This window comes from Strongylocentrotus purpuratus, unplaced genomic scaffold (assembly GCF_000002235.5).
Source record: "Strongylocentrotus purpuratus isolate Spur 01 unplaced genomic scaffold, Spur_5.0 spur5_scaffold_17, whole genome shotgun sequence".
Taxonomy (NCBI): Eukaryota; Metazoa; Echinodermata; class Echinoidea; order Camarodonta; family Strongylocentrotidae; genus Strongylocentrotus; species Strongylocentrotus purpuratus.
Genome location: NW_022145602.1, coordinates 13,006,194 through 13,023,927, shown reverse-complemented (window position 1 = coordinate 13,023,927; position 17,734 = coordinate 13,006,194). Strand labels below are relative to the sequence as shown.

At 38.3% G+C, this 17,734-nt stretch overlaps 2 protein-coding genes across 2 annotated transcripts; one reads left to right on the top strand and one right to left on the bottom strand.

The window, feature by feature from the left end:
- Nucleotides 1–3,777: 3,777 nt before the first annotated feature.
- LOC115925035 (tripartite motif-containing protein 45-like) lies at nucleotides 3,778–7,134 on the bottom strand. Its single transcript, XM_030988186.1, has 3 exons — nucleotides 6,874–7,134; nucleotides 4,266–4,772; nucleotides 3,778–3,870 (listed from the first exon to the last, which is right to left on the bottom strand). Exons 1-3 carry the CDS (start codon nucleotides 7,132–7,134, stop codon nucleotides 3,778–3,780), a joined length of 861 nt encoding a protein of 286 aa, XP_030844046.1.
- A 5,195-nt stretch (nucleotides 7,135–12,329) lies between these two features.
- Nucleotides 12,330–16,763, top strand: LOC115925033 (tripartite motif-containing protein 72-like). Its single transcript, XM_030988185.1, has 3 exons — nucleotides 12,330–12,665; nucleotides 15,208–15,832; nucleotides 16,669–16,763. The coding sequence occupies exons 1-3, from the start codon at nucleotides 12,330–12,332 to the stop codon at nucleotides 16,761–16,763; spliced, it is 1,056 nt and encodes a 351-aa protein (XP_030844045.1).
- The last annotated feature ends 971 nt before the right edge of the window (nucleotides 16,764–17,734 follow it).

The following is a 17,734-nucleotide window of genomic DNA, read 5'->3' as shown; positions in this document are numbered from 1 at the left end:
ATGGGAATAATTTTTTTTTTTTTTTTTTTTTTTTTTTAATAATTAAAAAAAAAAAAAAAAAAAAAAAAAACCAAAAGGGGGGGGGGGGGGGGGGGGGGGGGGGTTTAGGTTTTTTTGGGGGGGTTTACACACAAAAAAATTCCAAAGGGGGGGGGGGGGTTTAACCCCCCAAACCCCCCCCCCCCCCCCCCCCTGCGTACGCGCCTGTGCTCATGTACATCATTAGGATTGATTAAGCCTACCTGAACTTCTTATCCATGGGTTTGGGGGAAATTTCAAGGTTATGGCAACAATTTTTGATTTTAAAAGTTGCTTAGTCGAATTTGTTATGTCAGAAAACATATTATTAGACACTAAAATCATTAGAATCGGACGATGTTAACTGTGTTGGTGAATTTGACCGCCAGTCTAAATTTTTTTTTTTTTTTAATGATATTTTATTTCCTTCCTTATAAATTCACATTACAAGAAATTATCACAATAAGTCATATAAAACAAGATATTCGATACAAAACACTTCATGAATTACATCAATCAATGAACAATGGACATAGGAAAATCTCAAATTATACATGATTGTACATATCAAAATAACAATAGAGGAAGGTATAAAGTTTACATAGTCCCACCCAATCACACACCCGCACACCCTCAACTCGTACCGAACAAATTCATGACACCCCCACCACCCCCTCTAGCACACCCACACTTCACACCCTTTCATACCAAACACACACACACTGCATGCAACCTGTTCCGGCTTATCCACCTGTACCCGATAACCCAAAAAACATCCATTAAACTAAAAATGCATCGATTTGTTCCCATTTCTGTAAGTGCATCCCTAGTTTTCCCTTTTTGAAGGCTATTTTATATTCCTCGTCTCTGTAATCTTTCAGCATATGTACTACTTTCTGCACGGATGGCAGAGTTCCCTTTTTTCTGGAAATAAAAATGATATACTTTACTAGAAATATAATACAATTTATTACAAATATTCTAGCAGTATTGCCAGATATTCCCATGAAAATGGGTTTCCAATCATCACTGTGAACTTCGATTAAATGTAACTTTTTAATTACCTCTTGCCATAATCGTTTAACTATATGACAATCTAAAAATATATGTTGATATGTCTCTACTTCTAGTCTACAAAAGGAACAAAAATGGTCAGACTCAAAACCAAATTTGAAAAGCTCTCTTTTCGTATATACATCCCCTTGTAATTGTTTGTATTGAAACTCTCTTTGTTTCTTACATAACATTGCACATTTCACCCTCATTCACAGTAACCGTCTGTAACATGTAATGTGTAATCTTTTTGAAATTCTTCAATGAAGTAATCATATAACCGCCTAGACTTTATGTCACATAGTTTCTGTAAACGTCCAAATATCATCAATTCTTTTTCAAAATTTTCAGTATCCACTTCCATAAAATCACTTTGTATCCATTCTAATCTGATTGCTGAAAAGATCCTTTGAATTCTAAGCAAGCTTTCAGTTGCAAAACCCAAATTATAAAAGTGTAAGATTGGTTTTAAATGACCTCTGACGATTATATCTGATGCTTGAAATATACCTTTCTGAAATAATTCGACATCAAAAAATGTTTTATTGCCGAGACATATGCACTTATTATTAAAAATAAGCGGATTATTCTTATTTACTCCAAAATGTCTGCAATTATCTAATTCTTGCCATGCTTTCAACATGTCTTTATAAAACAATGGTATACCATTCAAGTCCATTTTATTTATATCATAATTACACAGAAATATAATTCGACCACCCAGTGATCTGAAAAAGTGGTCAAAAGTTACTTTCCAACCTGAATACTTTTCTCTATATAGCAACCGTTTGACCCACATTATTCTCTGAGTCTTGACAAATACCTTGAAATTCGTTACTCTGAGTCCCCCAACGCAGTAATCTTGATATAATATTTTCCGTTTTATTCTGTCTCTTCCTCCCTAAATAAAATTAAAAGAAATCTTTTCGATTTCTTCAAAAATGCTCTGTGGGACTGTCATAAGAGACGATACATAATTTAGTTTTGAAAATACATACATTTTCAACAATTTAATTTTGCCAAACATCGTTAAATCTCGTTGCTTCCACCAACCGATTAGTCTTTTGATTTTGCTCAAAATTTCCTTATAGTTCAAATCATCTTTTATTTTGGAATAACGTGCGAAATATACCCCTAGGATTTTTATATGTTCAATGTCCGAACAGAGGTAAACCCGGCCTATCCTTTTCCTCTCCCAACCACATGAAATTTGTTTTATCTATATTTAGCTTCAATCCACTTAATTTTTCAAAGTTTTTTAAAACTTTCTTCACTCTATTAAAATGCATTGACCTTTTTTTACCATAGCGCCCTCTTTTAAGGTCGGAGGTATAACAAACAATACATTTTTGGAATCCTCATGACCAGACGAGTAATTTGATTTGCAATTTGATAAGGTTAACTGTATTGGTGAATTTGACCACCAGTCATGCAAAAGTGCGTTGACCTTTCAACGTTTTTTTACCATCAAGGTCGGAGGTATAGAAAACTATATATTTTTGGAATCATCATGACAAGACGTGTAGTTTGATATGCATATCGACAAGATTGGAACATATTTCAATGTTGACCCCTGTTTGACCTCTGTTGGCCCCTCACGAAAATGCCCGGGATTTTCAAGGGGGCAGCCCAAGTCAAAATTGTTCGGTATTCATCAGGGAACACAAAAACACTTTAAACCTTTGTTCCCAGAGATTGGTCACGGGACCTACAGGCTGGTCTCCTACTAAGAGAGAGAGAGTGTGTGTGTGAGTTAACATATTCACAATCCAGGTCCCTGTTAACCGTGCACTCATATTTAGATCAATTATTTACATTCTATTTACACATAGGAGCAAAGGCATGTTACGGATTGAACTAAAGGTGTACCTTAAGTTATTGTGTACACTGTACAGGTGTAAAATACATGTTGAACAATTAGTCCTAAAATTTAAAAGCATGTCAATATTCACAAAATGAATTAGCTTAAATGTAGGTACTAAATAATATAAACTAGAGTTAAAACTTTAACTGCTTGTGACATTCTAACTACGTTACAGAGGCACAAAGCCTTTCTGTCCAAAAACTTATGTTTAGAGAAGTCTGCGGTACCTCACCTAATAAAATATAAACGTTTACCACTCATACATAACTTTCAAGAGATAGGACATCTTAAATGTCTACGGTCATGGAAACAACACCTGGAAAAGGTTAGACTGAGACACGTCTACATTTGAGACAGTTTGTCAGTCTGCTCATACGACCTGTACCACATCCCAATTAATTGCAGCTTAGGTTTGCCACCAAGCTACAAAAGAGTCAAATCACTCGGGCTAAATACCATTTCACCTTTTCCAAGTAATGTTTTTTTTACAAGTGACTATCATATTGACGAACAATGTAAAAGAATTTCATATACAATGAATAAGACATTTGAATAAGAAATAAACCAGCCAAGCCAATATCATATTTGTGCCATCACCCCATTAAACTTGCCTATTTTGGGGTGATTAAATCCCAAACTCGAGGGGGTGGTTGTCCTTCGGGGTAATTGTCGAAGAGGGTAACATTGGGGAAGAATTTGGTCCTTGGGGGGGGGCGTGATTGGCCTTCGACTTTGAATTAATTGTAGTTGTTGGGCTAGAGAACAGTTATTGACAGGATGTGAACCTTGGGGGTGATTGTTCTACGGCTTTGATTTACATGTAGTTGTTCGTGTAGTGGTGATTACACTTCGGATTTGATCTCGGTGTGGGACTCGAGAACGAAAATTGAAGAGATGTGAACCTTGGGGGTTGATTGTCCTAGGAGATGGTTGTCCTTCGGGGATAATTGTCGAAGAGGGTAACATTGGGGAAGAATTTGGTCCTTTGGAGGTGATTGGCCTTTGACTTTGAATTAATTGTAGTTGTTGGGCTAGAGAACAGTTATTGACTAGATGTGATCCTTGGGGGTGATTGTTCTACGGCTTTGATTTACTAATTGTAGTTGTTCGTGTAGTGGTGATTACACGGGATTTGATCTCGGTGTGGGACTCGAGAACGAAAATTGAAGAGATGTGAACCTTGGGGGTTGATTGTCCTAGGAGATGGTTGTCCTTCGGGGATAATTGTCGAAGAGGGTAACATTGGGGAAGAATTTGGTCCTTGGGGGGTGATTGGCCTATGGCTTTGGTTTACTTGTAGTTGTTGTTGTAATAGAGAAAGATTATTTACGAGATGTGTCATAGGGGGTGGTTGTCCTCGAACCGTTTCTGTGATATTCCCAAGGTCAAGACTGGTGTCAGCTGCAGGCTTGAATCTCTGCTTCTGTGCCTTCTCCCTTATGGTTGCTGCTGAAGTTTGATCAATAACCTCCTTTAGCAAGGCACCGATCTCTTCGCAAAGGAATGTGTGAGCAGCCAGACTGTCCGTCTCGAGACATCCCAGTCTGGCATTATTCACCAGATCTACCGAACTACAAATGCTCTTGATCATCTGTTCATCATTCGATTTGACACCGTTGAGGGCTTCATCAAAACTACGCTCCAGAGCATCGATCTTCACAACAAGTACACGTCGGTTGTCTTCTAGTTGCTTGACCTTGGTACGACAAGCTTGGCCGACATCTTCACGTAGTAGATGAAGGGCAATGTGTGCTGCATGACGATGTATCTCCACAGTCTGAATGTTCTTCTCCAGTTCTGATTGCTTGGCTTTACAACGATGGAGAAGATCACTCACCTGAAGAACGGAAGTTGAAGGGAAGCAAAAAGAGTGATTCTCACTTGAATGTAAAATTCTGATAACATTAAATCACCATTGTAAATTAAGGATCGTTAAGATATGACGCGCAAAACCGCGGCGTTTTTTTTAAATGATGAAGTAAAGTGTAATACGCTTCACTTTTCTGTATGTTATAACACAGTGCTTAGTCCTTTGTTGCGCGCATTTACCATTCATTTACATGTTTTAAAAAACGAAGCAGCTTGTTTTGTGGTATATATGACAAGGCCTTTAATATTCACAATTTGAGGCTTTTCGGATCACAATCTGGTAGCCTTACTGAAAAAAACTGTCAATAATTAAAATTCTTCTGTCAAAAGAACCCGCTTAAATTTGTTAAAAGGAATTTATGAAAGAAGTACAGAAAAGAGAAAAAATGAAAGTGGTGATAGTTGAATGATTTTTTTTTTAAATCAAGTGAAATGGCATGACTTTCATTCAGTTACCGAAAACTTCCATTCGTAAATAGTGTACTCACTATGAAACCGACACGGAACATTATTAATATATTTTTAATCATACTTTGACGTGTGCAAGTAACATAATTAAACATCTACGATTTATTAATTCATTGCTTTATTAGATTATTTCATACATTTCTTTTATCTGAACAGGCTTGATCGGTCAGTAATGAAACGAGTACTTGGTATATGCTTGGTGAATTACAAAATAGAGGGAGACAAATCAGAGATAACGATGAGGAGGATCCCAACAGAATAAACCTTCTTATATGTGTGTTAATAAATCCACAGGATTATGATCAATGTGCTAAGGATTAAATAAATATATGAGCGTGTAAAATAACACTGAACATTGAAAGTTCCAACAATACACTTCATCTTCGATTGTCCTCATATCATTCATTATATTCATTAAACGATCTATCCGAACTCGAGTTGAGGACATGCGGTTTTTGCTGCTGGTCGGCTAAAAAAACCTTTTTAAAAGATACCTCAGTTACACCGCCAAACCGTCTGTATACCGACTCCCAAAACCGACTCTTAGCCATTTGGGGGAGATATAATATTTTGTTCGGTCTGTTGTCGGTCTGATGTAGGTCTCGTTGGTGTGACTGGGGTCTATTATCGCAAAGCCAAGGGAAAGGGGATGGAGAGGCATTGGCTGACGACCTATATTATATTGTTTTGCTTGTCAGAGAATTTTGCAGCCCAAACGGCACACCCAAACCATGTGATGACATTTACTAGTGTTTTGTCACAGAATTTTCTGACATGACTTTGTGCCCCCCCCCCCCAATCTAACCGCCAGAAAATCGTGGATACTACAAAGTTGATAACGTTATAATTAAATATTGTAATTAACCTTTTAATAAATAATCAATATCAATGCCCCGATAAATTACCTCTTGCTATCTTAATCAAATTTACGGTCAAAAGATTTTCACAAATAGGACAGGAAGATTAGGGGTACTGTGGTGTGGTAGATAAGTCTCCGGACTATTAACTACAAGGTACGGGGATCAAATCCCTGCAACGTACGGCACATATATTCTTTGGCAAGACATTAATCAACATTTGTTATACCCGTTCCAGAAATATTCTTAATAGATGCATTGTAGGATTTATTCCTCGAAGGCACTGGGCGCTACGGTTGCTGGAGCTAAAGCCTGGATAACAATGTCCAAAATCTTTTTGAAGCAAAAAGAGATGTGATATTACACCAAGTTTGTGAGATGCTCGCTTTACAAGTAGGCCTACTGACTATTATCATTGTTTTTAAGGTTGGGTACATTATCGAGCATGCGTGGTTTTAGACGGCAAACACTGTTGCCCATATAGTTGGAATATTTTTTTCTAATCCTGTTCATAAAATGATTGAGATAAAATTATTTAGTTTTGATAGATAAAGGTTTTCCCCAGATTCCAGACCCTTATAGATCAATCTCTATGATCAATATAGTTCTGTCACGAAAAGAGTTATTATTAATGTATCTGGCAACGGTGTACGTTGGGGGTAATAATATGTAAATAATAATACATATTTGAGTGAACCATATATTTTTGACCATTCGTGAATCACCTGCCATTGAACTACGTACCTTAGCCTGCATTTCTTTTTCGAAGTCCATATGAGATTTTATCTTGTGATCTCGATGGTCGATGACGACGCACTTGAAACAGACGCGCATCTTACAATCCTGACAGAACATATCTTTGTTCTCTAGTCTGTGGACGGAGCATTTCTCGGAGGGGCGACTAGGTGTAACATTACCCTCAACGATATCCTGGATAGAAACGATCTCATGACCTTCGAAGAACATCTGCTGTCGTTTGTGGCCAACGCGGCATTGGTCACACATGGATATATTACATGTTATGCAGAAAGCGATGGGTTCTACTTGAAGGTTGCAGACAGTGCAATTTTGCCGCATCTGCAGAATGGCATTTGCCCCTCCAAACCTGGCATGGTAGTCGTCTACGAGTCCGTTGACCGTCACGTTGCTGAGGAGATCATCGACCCGGTTCGGGGACAACTTCGTCACTGTCCTGCAGAGAGGGCAGACCATGTGATCAAGATCCTGGTGAGATTGGTCGTATTTCCTGAGACAGGGTCGACAGAAGGTATGTCCTCAAGAGGTCAAGAGGGTTGCATCGTCGAAGATACCAAGACACAGTGGACATGTCAAGCCTTGTGAAGAGATCGGAACGTCCTCTTCTTCCTGCTTCTCGGCCATGGATGTGATGTGCGAATCGGTGACCAATTAGAGAAAGCAATTAAGCCTGCACAGAATCCCGTTTAAAAGATTTCAACGAGATCCACTTTTATGAAAAGTTTGCTGTAAACTTAGTGTATATTATGTAGCTCTACGATGCTGAAATAAACACAATATCTGCACTCATTAATAGAGAATACATGTACGTCACAATAAAGAGTTCTCTTCCCAATGAAGCCTTAAGTATACACCGGTTATGATACCAACTATGCAAATAAGCGCAGCGCCCTGAATTTGTACTAGTACTGGTGGGTTTTCCCAGAGGTCAACACTTTCACCTTTGACGTCGATCGTATTACGTTGAATTTCCGCTATAATGTGCATCTCATTAGTATTCAGGAAACCAACTTTCGCTCTTAATTCTATGCATGTTATTGACAATGTGTTATTGATGAGCTGAGCTTTTTAATAGGTTCCTCACATTTCACCCTGTATAACCTACCATTCAATACAATTAATTTGGACGTCTTTACCAAGAATTGATCATATAATGTGATACTTTTAGTATATTTCGTATTGTGTTCTAATTTTGTCACTAATGTGAATTCTCTTTTGTGAAATGTGAAACAAAATAAACTTGGAATTTGAAGTAGCGTACGTATCTGACTAACAGAGACACGATAAGCAACGCGTAATATTCAGATATCCTTGCCTTATATAGGCTTATAGGAATGGCAGGGCTACTGCTGTCTGCAGGGGGATATCTGCATGTTTAAAGATACTAGGACCCTTTTGCAGCCAACATCAAATTCCGTAGAATTAACTAGGCAGGAATTATGAATATGTCAAGTATGTCCTATATGTGGAATTTAAACGTTAGCAGTATCCATCAGGCGTGTACGCAGGGGGGAGGGGGGGTTAACCCCCCCCCCCCCCCCTTTGGTAATTTTATGTATGTAAACCCCCTAAAAAAAAACCTAACCCCCCCCCCCTTTTTATTTTTATTTTTTTAATATTTATTTAAAAAAAAAAAAAAAAAAATATTCCCACGGCCGACCTAAAAAGGTGACCTTACCCCCCCCCCCCCCCCCCCCCCGCTTATTCAGCGGTCGGCTGAGTCGTTGCGATTTTTTTGGGACAAAAAAAAAAAAAAAAAAAAAAAAATGTCCTCTTACAGTGCGTCCCAGAAAAAACGAAACCGAGAAGTATCGATGTTTTATCATAACTTAATCACAACTATAATTAATGAATGAATGAATGAACGTGAGTAGCATCAACTCAAAGAGGAGACTCTAAGCTTTCCAAATATGTATCATTCATTAATTATGATTGTGATTAAGTTATGATAAAACATCGATACTTCTTGGTTTCGTTTTTTCTGGGACGCACTGTATAAAGACCAGGGGGGTGTTTCACAAAGATCCCAAGTCGAACTTAACACTAAGTATGACTTAAATATTATGGAAAGCCATGTGTAGCTTTTAAAAAGAATTTATTCAAAAGCGAAAAATTGAAGTATTTTTGACTTTTTATAAATTCCACATCAAGAACATGAAATCTCCTTGATAATAGAAAATATGAATGATTTGAATCAACATTTTTTTACTTTTAAAATAACTTTTACAAAATATTTTCATAGATGCTAACGGCTTTCCATAATTTTTAAGTCCAACTTAGAGATAAGTTCAACTTAGGATCTTTGTGAAACACCACCCTGGATAATCAGATCGAGCCATCAATATTTAGAACTTGTTGAAATATAGCGAAAATTGTTTTGTGATACGTGCACCTCAGTCACACCGCCAAAACTTAGCGGTAATGTGATTGTTTGATCACTCTGTAGTTCATTTGGGTTTGTTGCTTCCATATGACTTGGGTATGCATGCAGGGGCGGATCCAGCCGGCGACAGGAGAGGGGGCCAAATTCGTGAGGAATATTTAGCGGCGACACAGCCGGCCGATAATTCGCCCAGTCGGGGGGGGGGGGGGGGGGGGCCTCGAAAATTTGAAAAATCGCACCCCCCCCCCCTTGAGCGCCAGAGGAGGGGGCCATCTAAATAAAAAGGTAAACTTAACGTCCCAGTGGAGGCCCCCCCCCCCCCCCCCCTGGATCCGGCCACTGTATGCATGTAACCAAAGCGTTTTGAGAGAGATAGTTGTGACACGCGCATCTACGCGTACTGAATGAAGATGACTTTGGCGCTGATAAACGTTGGAGAGCCGGGAGCGTCCGGGCTTTCACAGAGTATGGGCGCTATACCACTATACCAGAACTAAAACCTGCCATTATTATTATTACCGTCTGTCTCACTGTGTAGCCAGACACGGAGTTGAATACATACTAGTAAAGGTCAACAAACAAATCATCATAGTCAGGAAAATCAAAAGAACACTGGGCATTGTAATCGCTGACGAACTTTTGACCTCCAATTATCTAATGCTCGAGGAAATTCAGAACGAGCCTGTAGTTGCTTTTCAGAAGAACGAAGGATTATTTAATGAACGTTTATACATGGGGCTGTTTGTGATATTATATCATATCTATCTACAGAATTATTTCGTGTTGTCTAGAAAATAACCGGGTCCCCAATAAGTAAAATGATTTTCAGTCTGCAAGGCAGCACTGGAAAATGGTAAATGGTGATACATTAATGCCAATGAATGAAATGAGAAGGGACATTCGTTTTTTTCATGGACAAAAATGCATATATACCATCAATTTCTTTATCTTTACCATTAATTTCTTCATCTATACCATTTTGTACCCATGTCTATTTTGAGTTGTATTTATTCCTGATTTTGTATTTTGTATACAATTGATAGTGTATGTTAATTGATGTTATATAGATTGAAGAAACAGCCGGAAACGAATTGTTTGCCTTGTAACTATACATGATCAATAACATTGAACTTGAACTTGAACTTGAACTTGAAATAAGTGAATGTTTGTCTCGATGTAGTTAAAATAAATTGGTTAATCCAGGATCGCAGCGTGGTTGTCCTTAAAACTTTTATCATCTGCCCGATATTTCTTTATCGTGCACTCTCCCTCTCTCTCTATGTCTACTTTATCTGTATGTATTTGTAATAAAGTATATGTGTACGTCTCTTTATCCATTTATATTAAAGATTTGTTAAGATCAAATATCCCCCTCTCACTCTTTCATCTCTCTCTTGTTTCTCCCTCGATCCCCACCCTCTCTCTTCTTATCCTCGTAAATATACTAAAGAAAATATCCTCTACTGAAAATCATTACCTTATGAGTTTCATGCAGTGTCATAAAATCAATAACGTCCCATGATGAGGAACATTATGATACATCAAATAAAATTAGTGTATACTTCCTCCCTATGAAAAGAGAAGCTGATACTTCCTCCGTCTTCTCTATTTCTTTGTACCCTATGTCTTCAACTTCCTTCCTCCTTCCTTCCTACTACCCCTTTCTCTATCCCTCTTTTCTACAATTGTTTATCTCTCTCCCTCTCTCTCTTTCTCCCTTCCCTAGCTCCCGCCCCTTTCATTCTCCTGTCTTTTTTTCCAATTCCAAATCTCTCTCCTTATTCCTTTCTCCATCCCCTTTACCAATATATCTCCTTTCATTTCTCGCCACCCCGTCTTCTTTATCTCTTTGTTGATTCTATCTCAATGATTTGATATGCTTGTATAAATTATAATATAATAGTAAACAAATGTTAAGGGATTATCCCCACAGTAACCAAAAGCTGTTATATAGGTACTTCCCTTACATTTATGGGGTACCACAAGGATCCGTCATATAAAATATCAATAGAAAGACACATAATAAATGTAAAATTTACACATGATTTAAATGAATATACGTTTAAGAAAAGAATACCCTTTGCTTTGGTGAAACTACTATATTGAGTTATCCCGATTTTCACGAAGCATAATATGTTTGGACATAAAAACTCTGTTACTCCCGAAATATCCTCCGTCTCGCCATCTATATGTTATATTTTCTTTTTTAACAAAATAATAATGAACCTCAAGCTTTTAACTATATCGGAGAATCACGATAATGACAATTACTTTAATTTATTTTATTAAAAAATGATAATGATTATGATATATATATATATATATATATATTATGTGTTTTAGGGGTAAATGCTTATACATTATCCCTATACATTGAGGTCTGCAGATACCCCCATGTATACACCAGACACCATTGCCTTTCCAAAGGCAAGCAAAAGCAAGCTAGGATACCTTACGCAATGCTTATTGTGTCCCAGTTAGTTATCAATGTATATACGTACGCCACTGTTGAAGGATGTAATGCACATATCGTCGCTGTTTTCACGAAGTGACGGTAGTGAAAAAAAATTGCATTCACTTTGCGTTACGATTTTCCTCACTACCGTCACTTCGTGAAAACAAGGACGATATATTGTATGTAGAAAGGACAATTTTTGTTTATTAAAAACGAATAAGATGAATACAATAGCACGCAATCTAATAGACGTGACGAGTCAAAGGTTTAAATGGCGCTCTCTGGGAAAACCCACCAGTACTACTACAAATATAGCATCAATTCAGGGCGCAGCGCCTATATTTGCAGAGTATATAGGCAGCATTGACGTTGTGTACGTTCACATTTGGGTAGAGAGCTCATGTTTATATTGTGACGTACACGTATTCCCTAATTATCAGAACGTATATCGAGTTGGGCCTGCATATATCATGTTTATATCACTATCAAGATCGCAGATATACATATTCTTCAGGTATACAACAAACTCTTCATAAACATCTAATCAGGATTTAGTGCAGGCTCAATTGCTTTCTCTAATTGGTCACCGGTGCGCACATCACACCAATGGCCGAGAAGCAGGACGAAGAGGACGTTCCGATCCCTTCACAAGGCTTGACATGTCCACTGTGTCTTGGTATCTTCGACGATGCAACCCTATTGATCTCTTGCGGACATACCTTCTGTCGACCCTGTCTCAGGAAATACGACCTATCCCACCAGGATCTTGATCACATGGTCTGCCCTCTCTGCAGGACAGTGACGAAGTTGTCCGCAAACCGGGTCGACGATCTCCTCCCCAATGTGACGGTCAACGGACTCGTGGACGATCACCGTGCCAGATCTGGCGAGACAAATGTCATCCTGGAAATGTGGCAAGAGTGCACTGCCTGCAACCTCCAGGTAGAGGCCGTCACTTTCTGCTCTACATGCAATGTTTACATGTGTGATGAATGTCACATTGACCACATGTTGTTCTTCTTCGAAGGTCATGAGATCGTACACCAGGACTAATTGAGGGAAATTTCAAACCTGGTCGTCGCTTCGAGAAATGTTCCGCCCACAGACAAGATAACAAAGATATGTTCTGTCAGGATTGTAAGATACGCGTCTGTTTTAAATGCGTCGTCATTGATCATCGAGATCACAAGATAAAATCACATAAGGACTTCGAAAAGGAGATGCAGTTTAAGGTACGTAATCCAATGACATGTCATTCATGAATGGTCTAAAATACGGTCTTGTTCACTCGTTTATTATTATTAATATTATTATTTACGTAACCAAATGACACCGTTGCCAAATAAAGTTATCCAAATTTTTCTAAACTCTGTTCGTGATATCTTTTCAGAACTATATTCAAGATCATAATAATTAATGATCGGTCAAACGCGATAATGTGTGATTCATTTACTAAGACTCAGTATAGTATTCATAGTATAGTATAAATAGTATTCCACGTTTTTAATCACAAAGTGTGCAATAATCCAACGATTTTAAAGTACGCGATGACCAGAAAGAAAGTTGTCGTATTGCCATAAAAAAAGCAAAACAAACATTAAAAAAAAAAAAATCCACCGACAGACTTAAAGGGAAAAACGTTGTTGGCATAATACTATGAATGATATGAGGACAGTCAAAGAAGAAGTGTATTGTTGGAACTTTCAATGTTGAACATTATCCTGTTGATTTATTGATCGACATACAGTTATAAGTAGGTTTATTTGGTTGGAATCCTCGTCGTTGTCTCTTTCTCCGCCTGCTTTCTCCCTCTACACACAGAGAAATAAAAGGTGTTCTTGGGGAGTAAAACGAAATTGGAAAAATAGGGCGCCGCTTTTACACCTTTTAGGAAGTAAAACACGGAAATACGCAAGGGTGTATATTTGAGGGATGTAATTTTACACCCTATTTTAGTCAGACGAGCTCTGATTGGTCAGTGCATATGCGCATGCGCTACAGCAATGGCGCATCGTGTCAATATAGGTACTGCCAAATGAATTTTTTTAAAGCATAATTCACATAGTTTAGTCATGTTAGGGGAATTATCATGTTTCATTTGGGCATATTATTTGTGTGAAAGTTATCCGATCAAGAATAAGGGGTTGTACCGAGGGTTATATTTGATAATTTAATGAAATTAGCAGAAGTGTTGTTTTACTAACTAGTACAAAATTGTCTTCTCATTCGTGTAAGTAAAGGGAAGAAATTCGGTAAGGCAGGATTGTGTGTTTAAGTAATTCCATTACATTTGAACCGATAACTCCAGCCATAAGTTAGTTCTTACAGTCTGCACTTGTGTTGAGTTCACACTAATTGTTGTTTAGGTGAGCATTAAAGCCTTTCAACATATAACTCGATATTCTGGTCTGATTTCTTTAGAGCATTGAAACGTAGACAAAAGGGTGAGAATCAGTGACTGTTGGGTGATTACGAAGCATGGATGATTGATTGCTCGAGAGATGATCAATTGGTTGATGCTGTGCATAAAAAGGGTGTAGATTTACTCCCCACAGGGTGTGGAATGGATCATAAAGGGTATAAAATTCAACCCCACGGGTGTAAATTTGAACCCATTTTTCATGAAAATGGAACCAAAAGGTGTTAAATGAGCACCATTGGGTGCAAATTTCACTCCTTAAAGGGAGTACAATCATAACCTTGGGGTGCAAATTTACATCTTCTTATGAAAGAAAGTAATTTACTCCCTACATTGGGGAGTAAATTTACTCCCTGAGGGGTGTCACTTATGCGACAAGCAGTTACTCCCTATAGGGAGTCAATTTACACCTACTTTTCTCTGTGTGTATGTTGCCATTCACCAATCTAACCAAGCGCCAGCTCCATTACTGACGGATCAACCCTGTTCTGATTTTTCTTAAATGAAATAAAACAACAAAACAATAAATTAGAACTCGCAGATGCTCGTTTGTTGCTTGCATCCTTTAAAGTATAATTTAACATATTAATAATGTTCTATGTCTGTGGTGAGTGCACTATTTACGACTGGAGATTTTCGGTAACTGAATGAAATTCAAGCCATTCCACTTGATAAAAAAAAACTTTATTCAAATTACATTCAACTTATTTGGTTTATTCATCTAAACAAAAAATAAGCGGGTCCTTTTGACAGAATAATTATGGTCGTTAACAGCTTTTTCAGTAGGGCTACCAGATTGTGTTACGGAAAGCCTCCTAATCGTGTCTATTAAAGGTTTTGTCAGATATGGCGAAGTAAACCACCGCTAACAAGTGTAAAAGAATGGCAAGTGACAATTAAAGGACTAAATTGTTTACACTATTAGGCACTGTGTAACAAGATACATTAAGAAATGTAGTTTTGGCCGCGTCATATCGTAACAAGCTTTTTTTTAACAATGTGATCAGATTTTCACCTTCAAGTGATAATCTTTCATTTTGCTTCCCTATTACTGTCGTTATTCAGGTGAGTGATCTTCTCCATCGATGTAACGCGAAGAAATCAGAATTGGAGAAGAACATTCAGACTTTGGAGACGCATCATCGTGAAGCACACACAGCTTTTCAGCTACTACGTGAAGATGTCGGCCAAGCCTGTCGTACCAAGGTCAAGCAACTAGAAGACAACCGACGTGTACTTGTTGAAAAGATCGATTCTCTGGAGCGTAGTTTTGATGAAGCCCTCAATGGTCTGATAACGAAAGAGCGACAGATGATCAAGAGCATTTGTAGTTCGGTAGATCTTGTTGGTTATGCCAGACTGGGATGTCTCGAGACGGACAGTCTGGTTGCTCATACATTCCTTTGCGAAGAGATCGATGGCTTGCTGAAAGAAGGTAATGATCAAACCTCTGCAGCAACCATACGGGAGAAGGCAAAGAAGCAGAGGTTCAATCCTGCAGAAGACACAAGTCTTGACCTTGGGAACATCTCAGAAACAGATGCTGAGGCTGCACTAGATGACATGCTGAAGGGGGTTATCGATGACACTTCTGCAGCAACCATAGGGGAGGAAGTCCAGAAGAAGAGGTCCCAGTTTGCAGAAGAGGATATCCCGACAGGGATATCCGTTCCCGAAACACCGTCCAAAGGTCAACCGAAAGCGATCCGTGTCATTAAGTGTGTACATCTACGTGAAGATTTTGAGGGCATGACAAAATACACTAATGACTCAGTGGCAGTCACATATTGTAATGCAAATGAAATTGATATATTTAATTCACATAATGATGAATCGTGGGTTTATTCCAACATTCCAAACGGTATGAAATGTTATGATCTTGTGTTTCAAAGTGACATGACTATGCGTATCAACAGGTCATACAAAGATACACAGATATTATCCCAATACTACTCGGAAATCTACGACCGAAGTGACAAGCAGTGGAAATGTATTACAGTTGAGTAGGAGTCAATCAGATGAAATTCTCATGACCCAATATTCAAATTCTATCTTCATCTACGACCCTTCGGGAAACACACTCAAACACAATGTGCGAACAAGACACAAGATCACTTACGACGCACGTGCAACCAAGGCGGGTTTGATCGTCACAAGTTCTTGTTACAGCAAACAATATGGCAATCCAAGGATGGTGATGGTATATGACAGGAATGGGAATTCCGGGACGTATCTAGAAGCTCCATCTTGGGTTAACCTGTATCCCGCCGTGGACGAGCAGGACAGAGTGTATGTAGCGAGTGTTGGTAAAAATACCGGAAACGTAGTGATCAGGCTCTATGACATTGTTGGTCTGAGGCTTGAGGAGAGAGGCCAGTTTAATACACTGCGCTTGACAGTAGATCGTACATATTTTCGAATGGTTTCTCTCACTCCACAAATGCTTGCGTTTGCTTCTATCAATAAGCTCTATTTCTGTAAAGTTATATTGTAATTGGCTCTGTTTGCTTCCTTGGCATCTTTCAGTACACACGTTCAATGTCAAGAGTGTCGAACATAATCATGCCGACAACGACTTTCTTCACCTAACCTATACAGTTAGTACTATTGTGGTTGGATGACCTAAAGTCACGAAGATTATATCAATATGATAAATAATAATAATGAAGTATTGATAGCAAAAGTTTGATTCTTGTACTGCGCTCATGTCTGCCAAACCTGACCGTCCTGGTGCTCAACCATTATTACCCCTGCTTAAGCATGGCTGCCATTACGGCGCTCTAGCGTTTCAAGTAATTATCAGGTACTCATTTACCACACCTGGGTCGAGTGAGGCAAATGTTGATATAAGTCTTAACAAATGTCATTGGTGTCGTGGCGGAACTCGAACCTCGAGATGCACAGTCTGGTAACTTATCCGCTAACCTACGACACCGCGAAGTGCAATAGAAGTACAATAGTTGACACTCACACGTGGAGAGTTGTGAAATACTTTTGCCATATAATGATTGAGAATCAAGATTTGAATATATTTTTAAAAAGATGTTCTGAAGTACATGTGTGCCAGGAGGCATACGGATATGCCCGGATGAACACGCATGTCATATTTTTGTTGGGCACCTGCCCCTTTGTACCCCCGTGGATCTAGCACTTCCATTGCAAAAAAGACAATATGATATTTAAATTAAAATATGATAATGTAAATGTTTGTGTGTAAATATATGAGGTAGAAAATGAAACAAATTCACACCAAGAACATATATTTTTGTTTTTATTGAGTGTTCCCGGTAAGAATTTTAACGTCACCGCCTTACAGTCATGCTATGATGGTGTATGAAAGTGTAAGCAAACAGATATAAACACGACTTTTGTATAGGCAGCTGAAGGATTTGTTTACATGTACAAATATCTTACAATAAGCCGAGTGTTTGATTAAAGGTATTACAAAGTTTGGGTAAATTTTGAAAATTGGCTGGATAGTGATTCTTTACAATTTTGATATATTTGGATGCCCCTATGGATGTATTATAAGCACTAAAAGATTTAGCCCCTAAAACTCTTCTGCTTTCGAGAAAAATTGAATATAAAAATT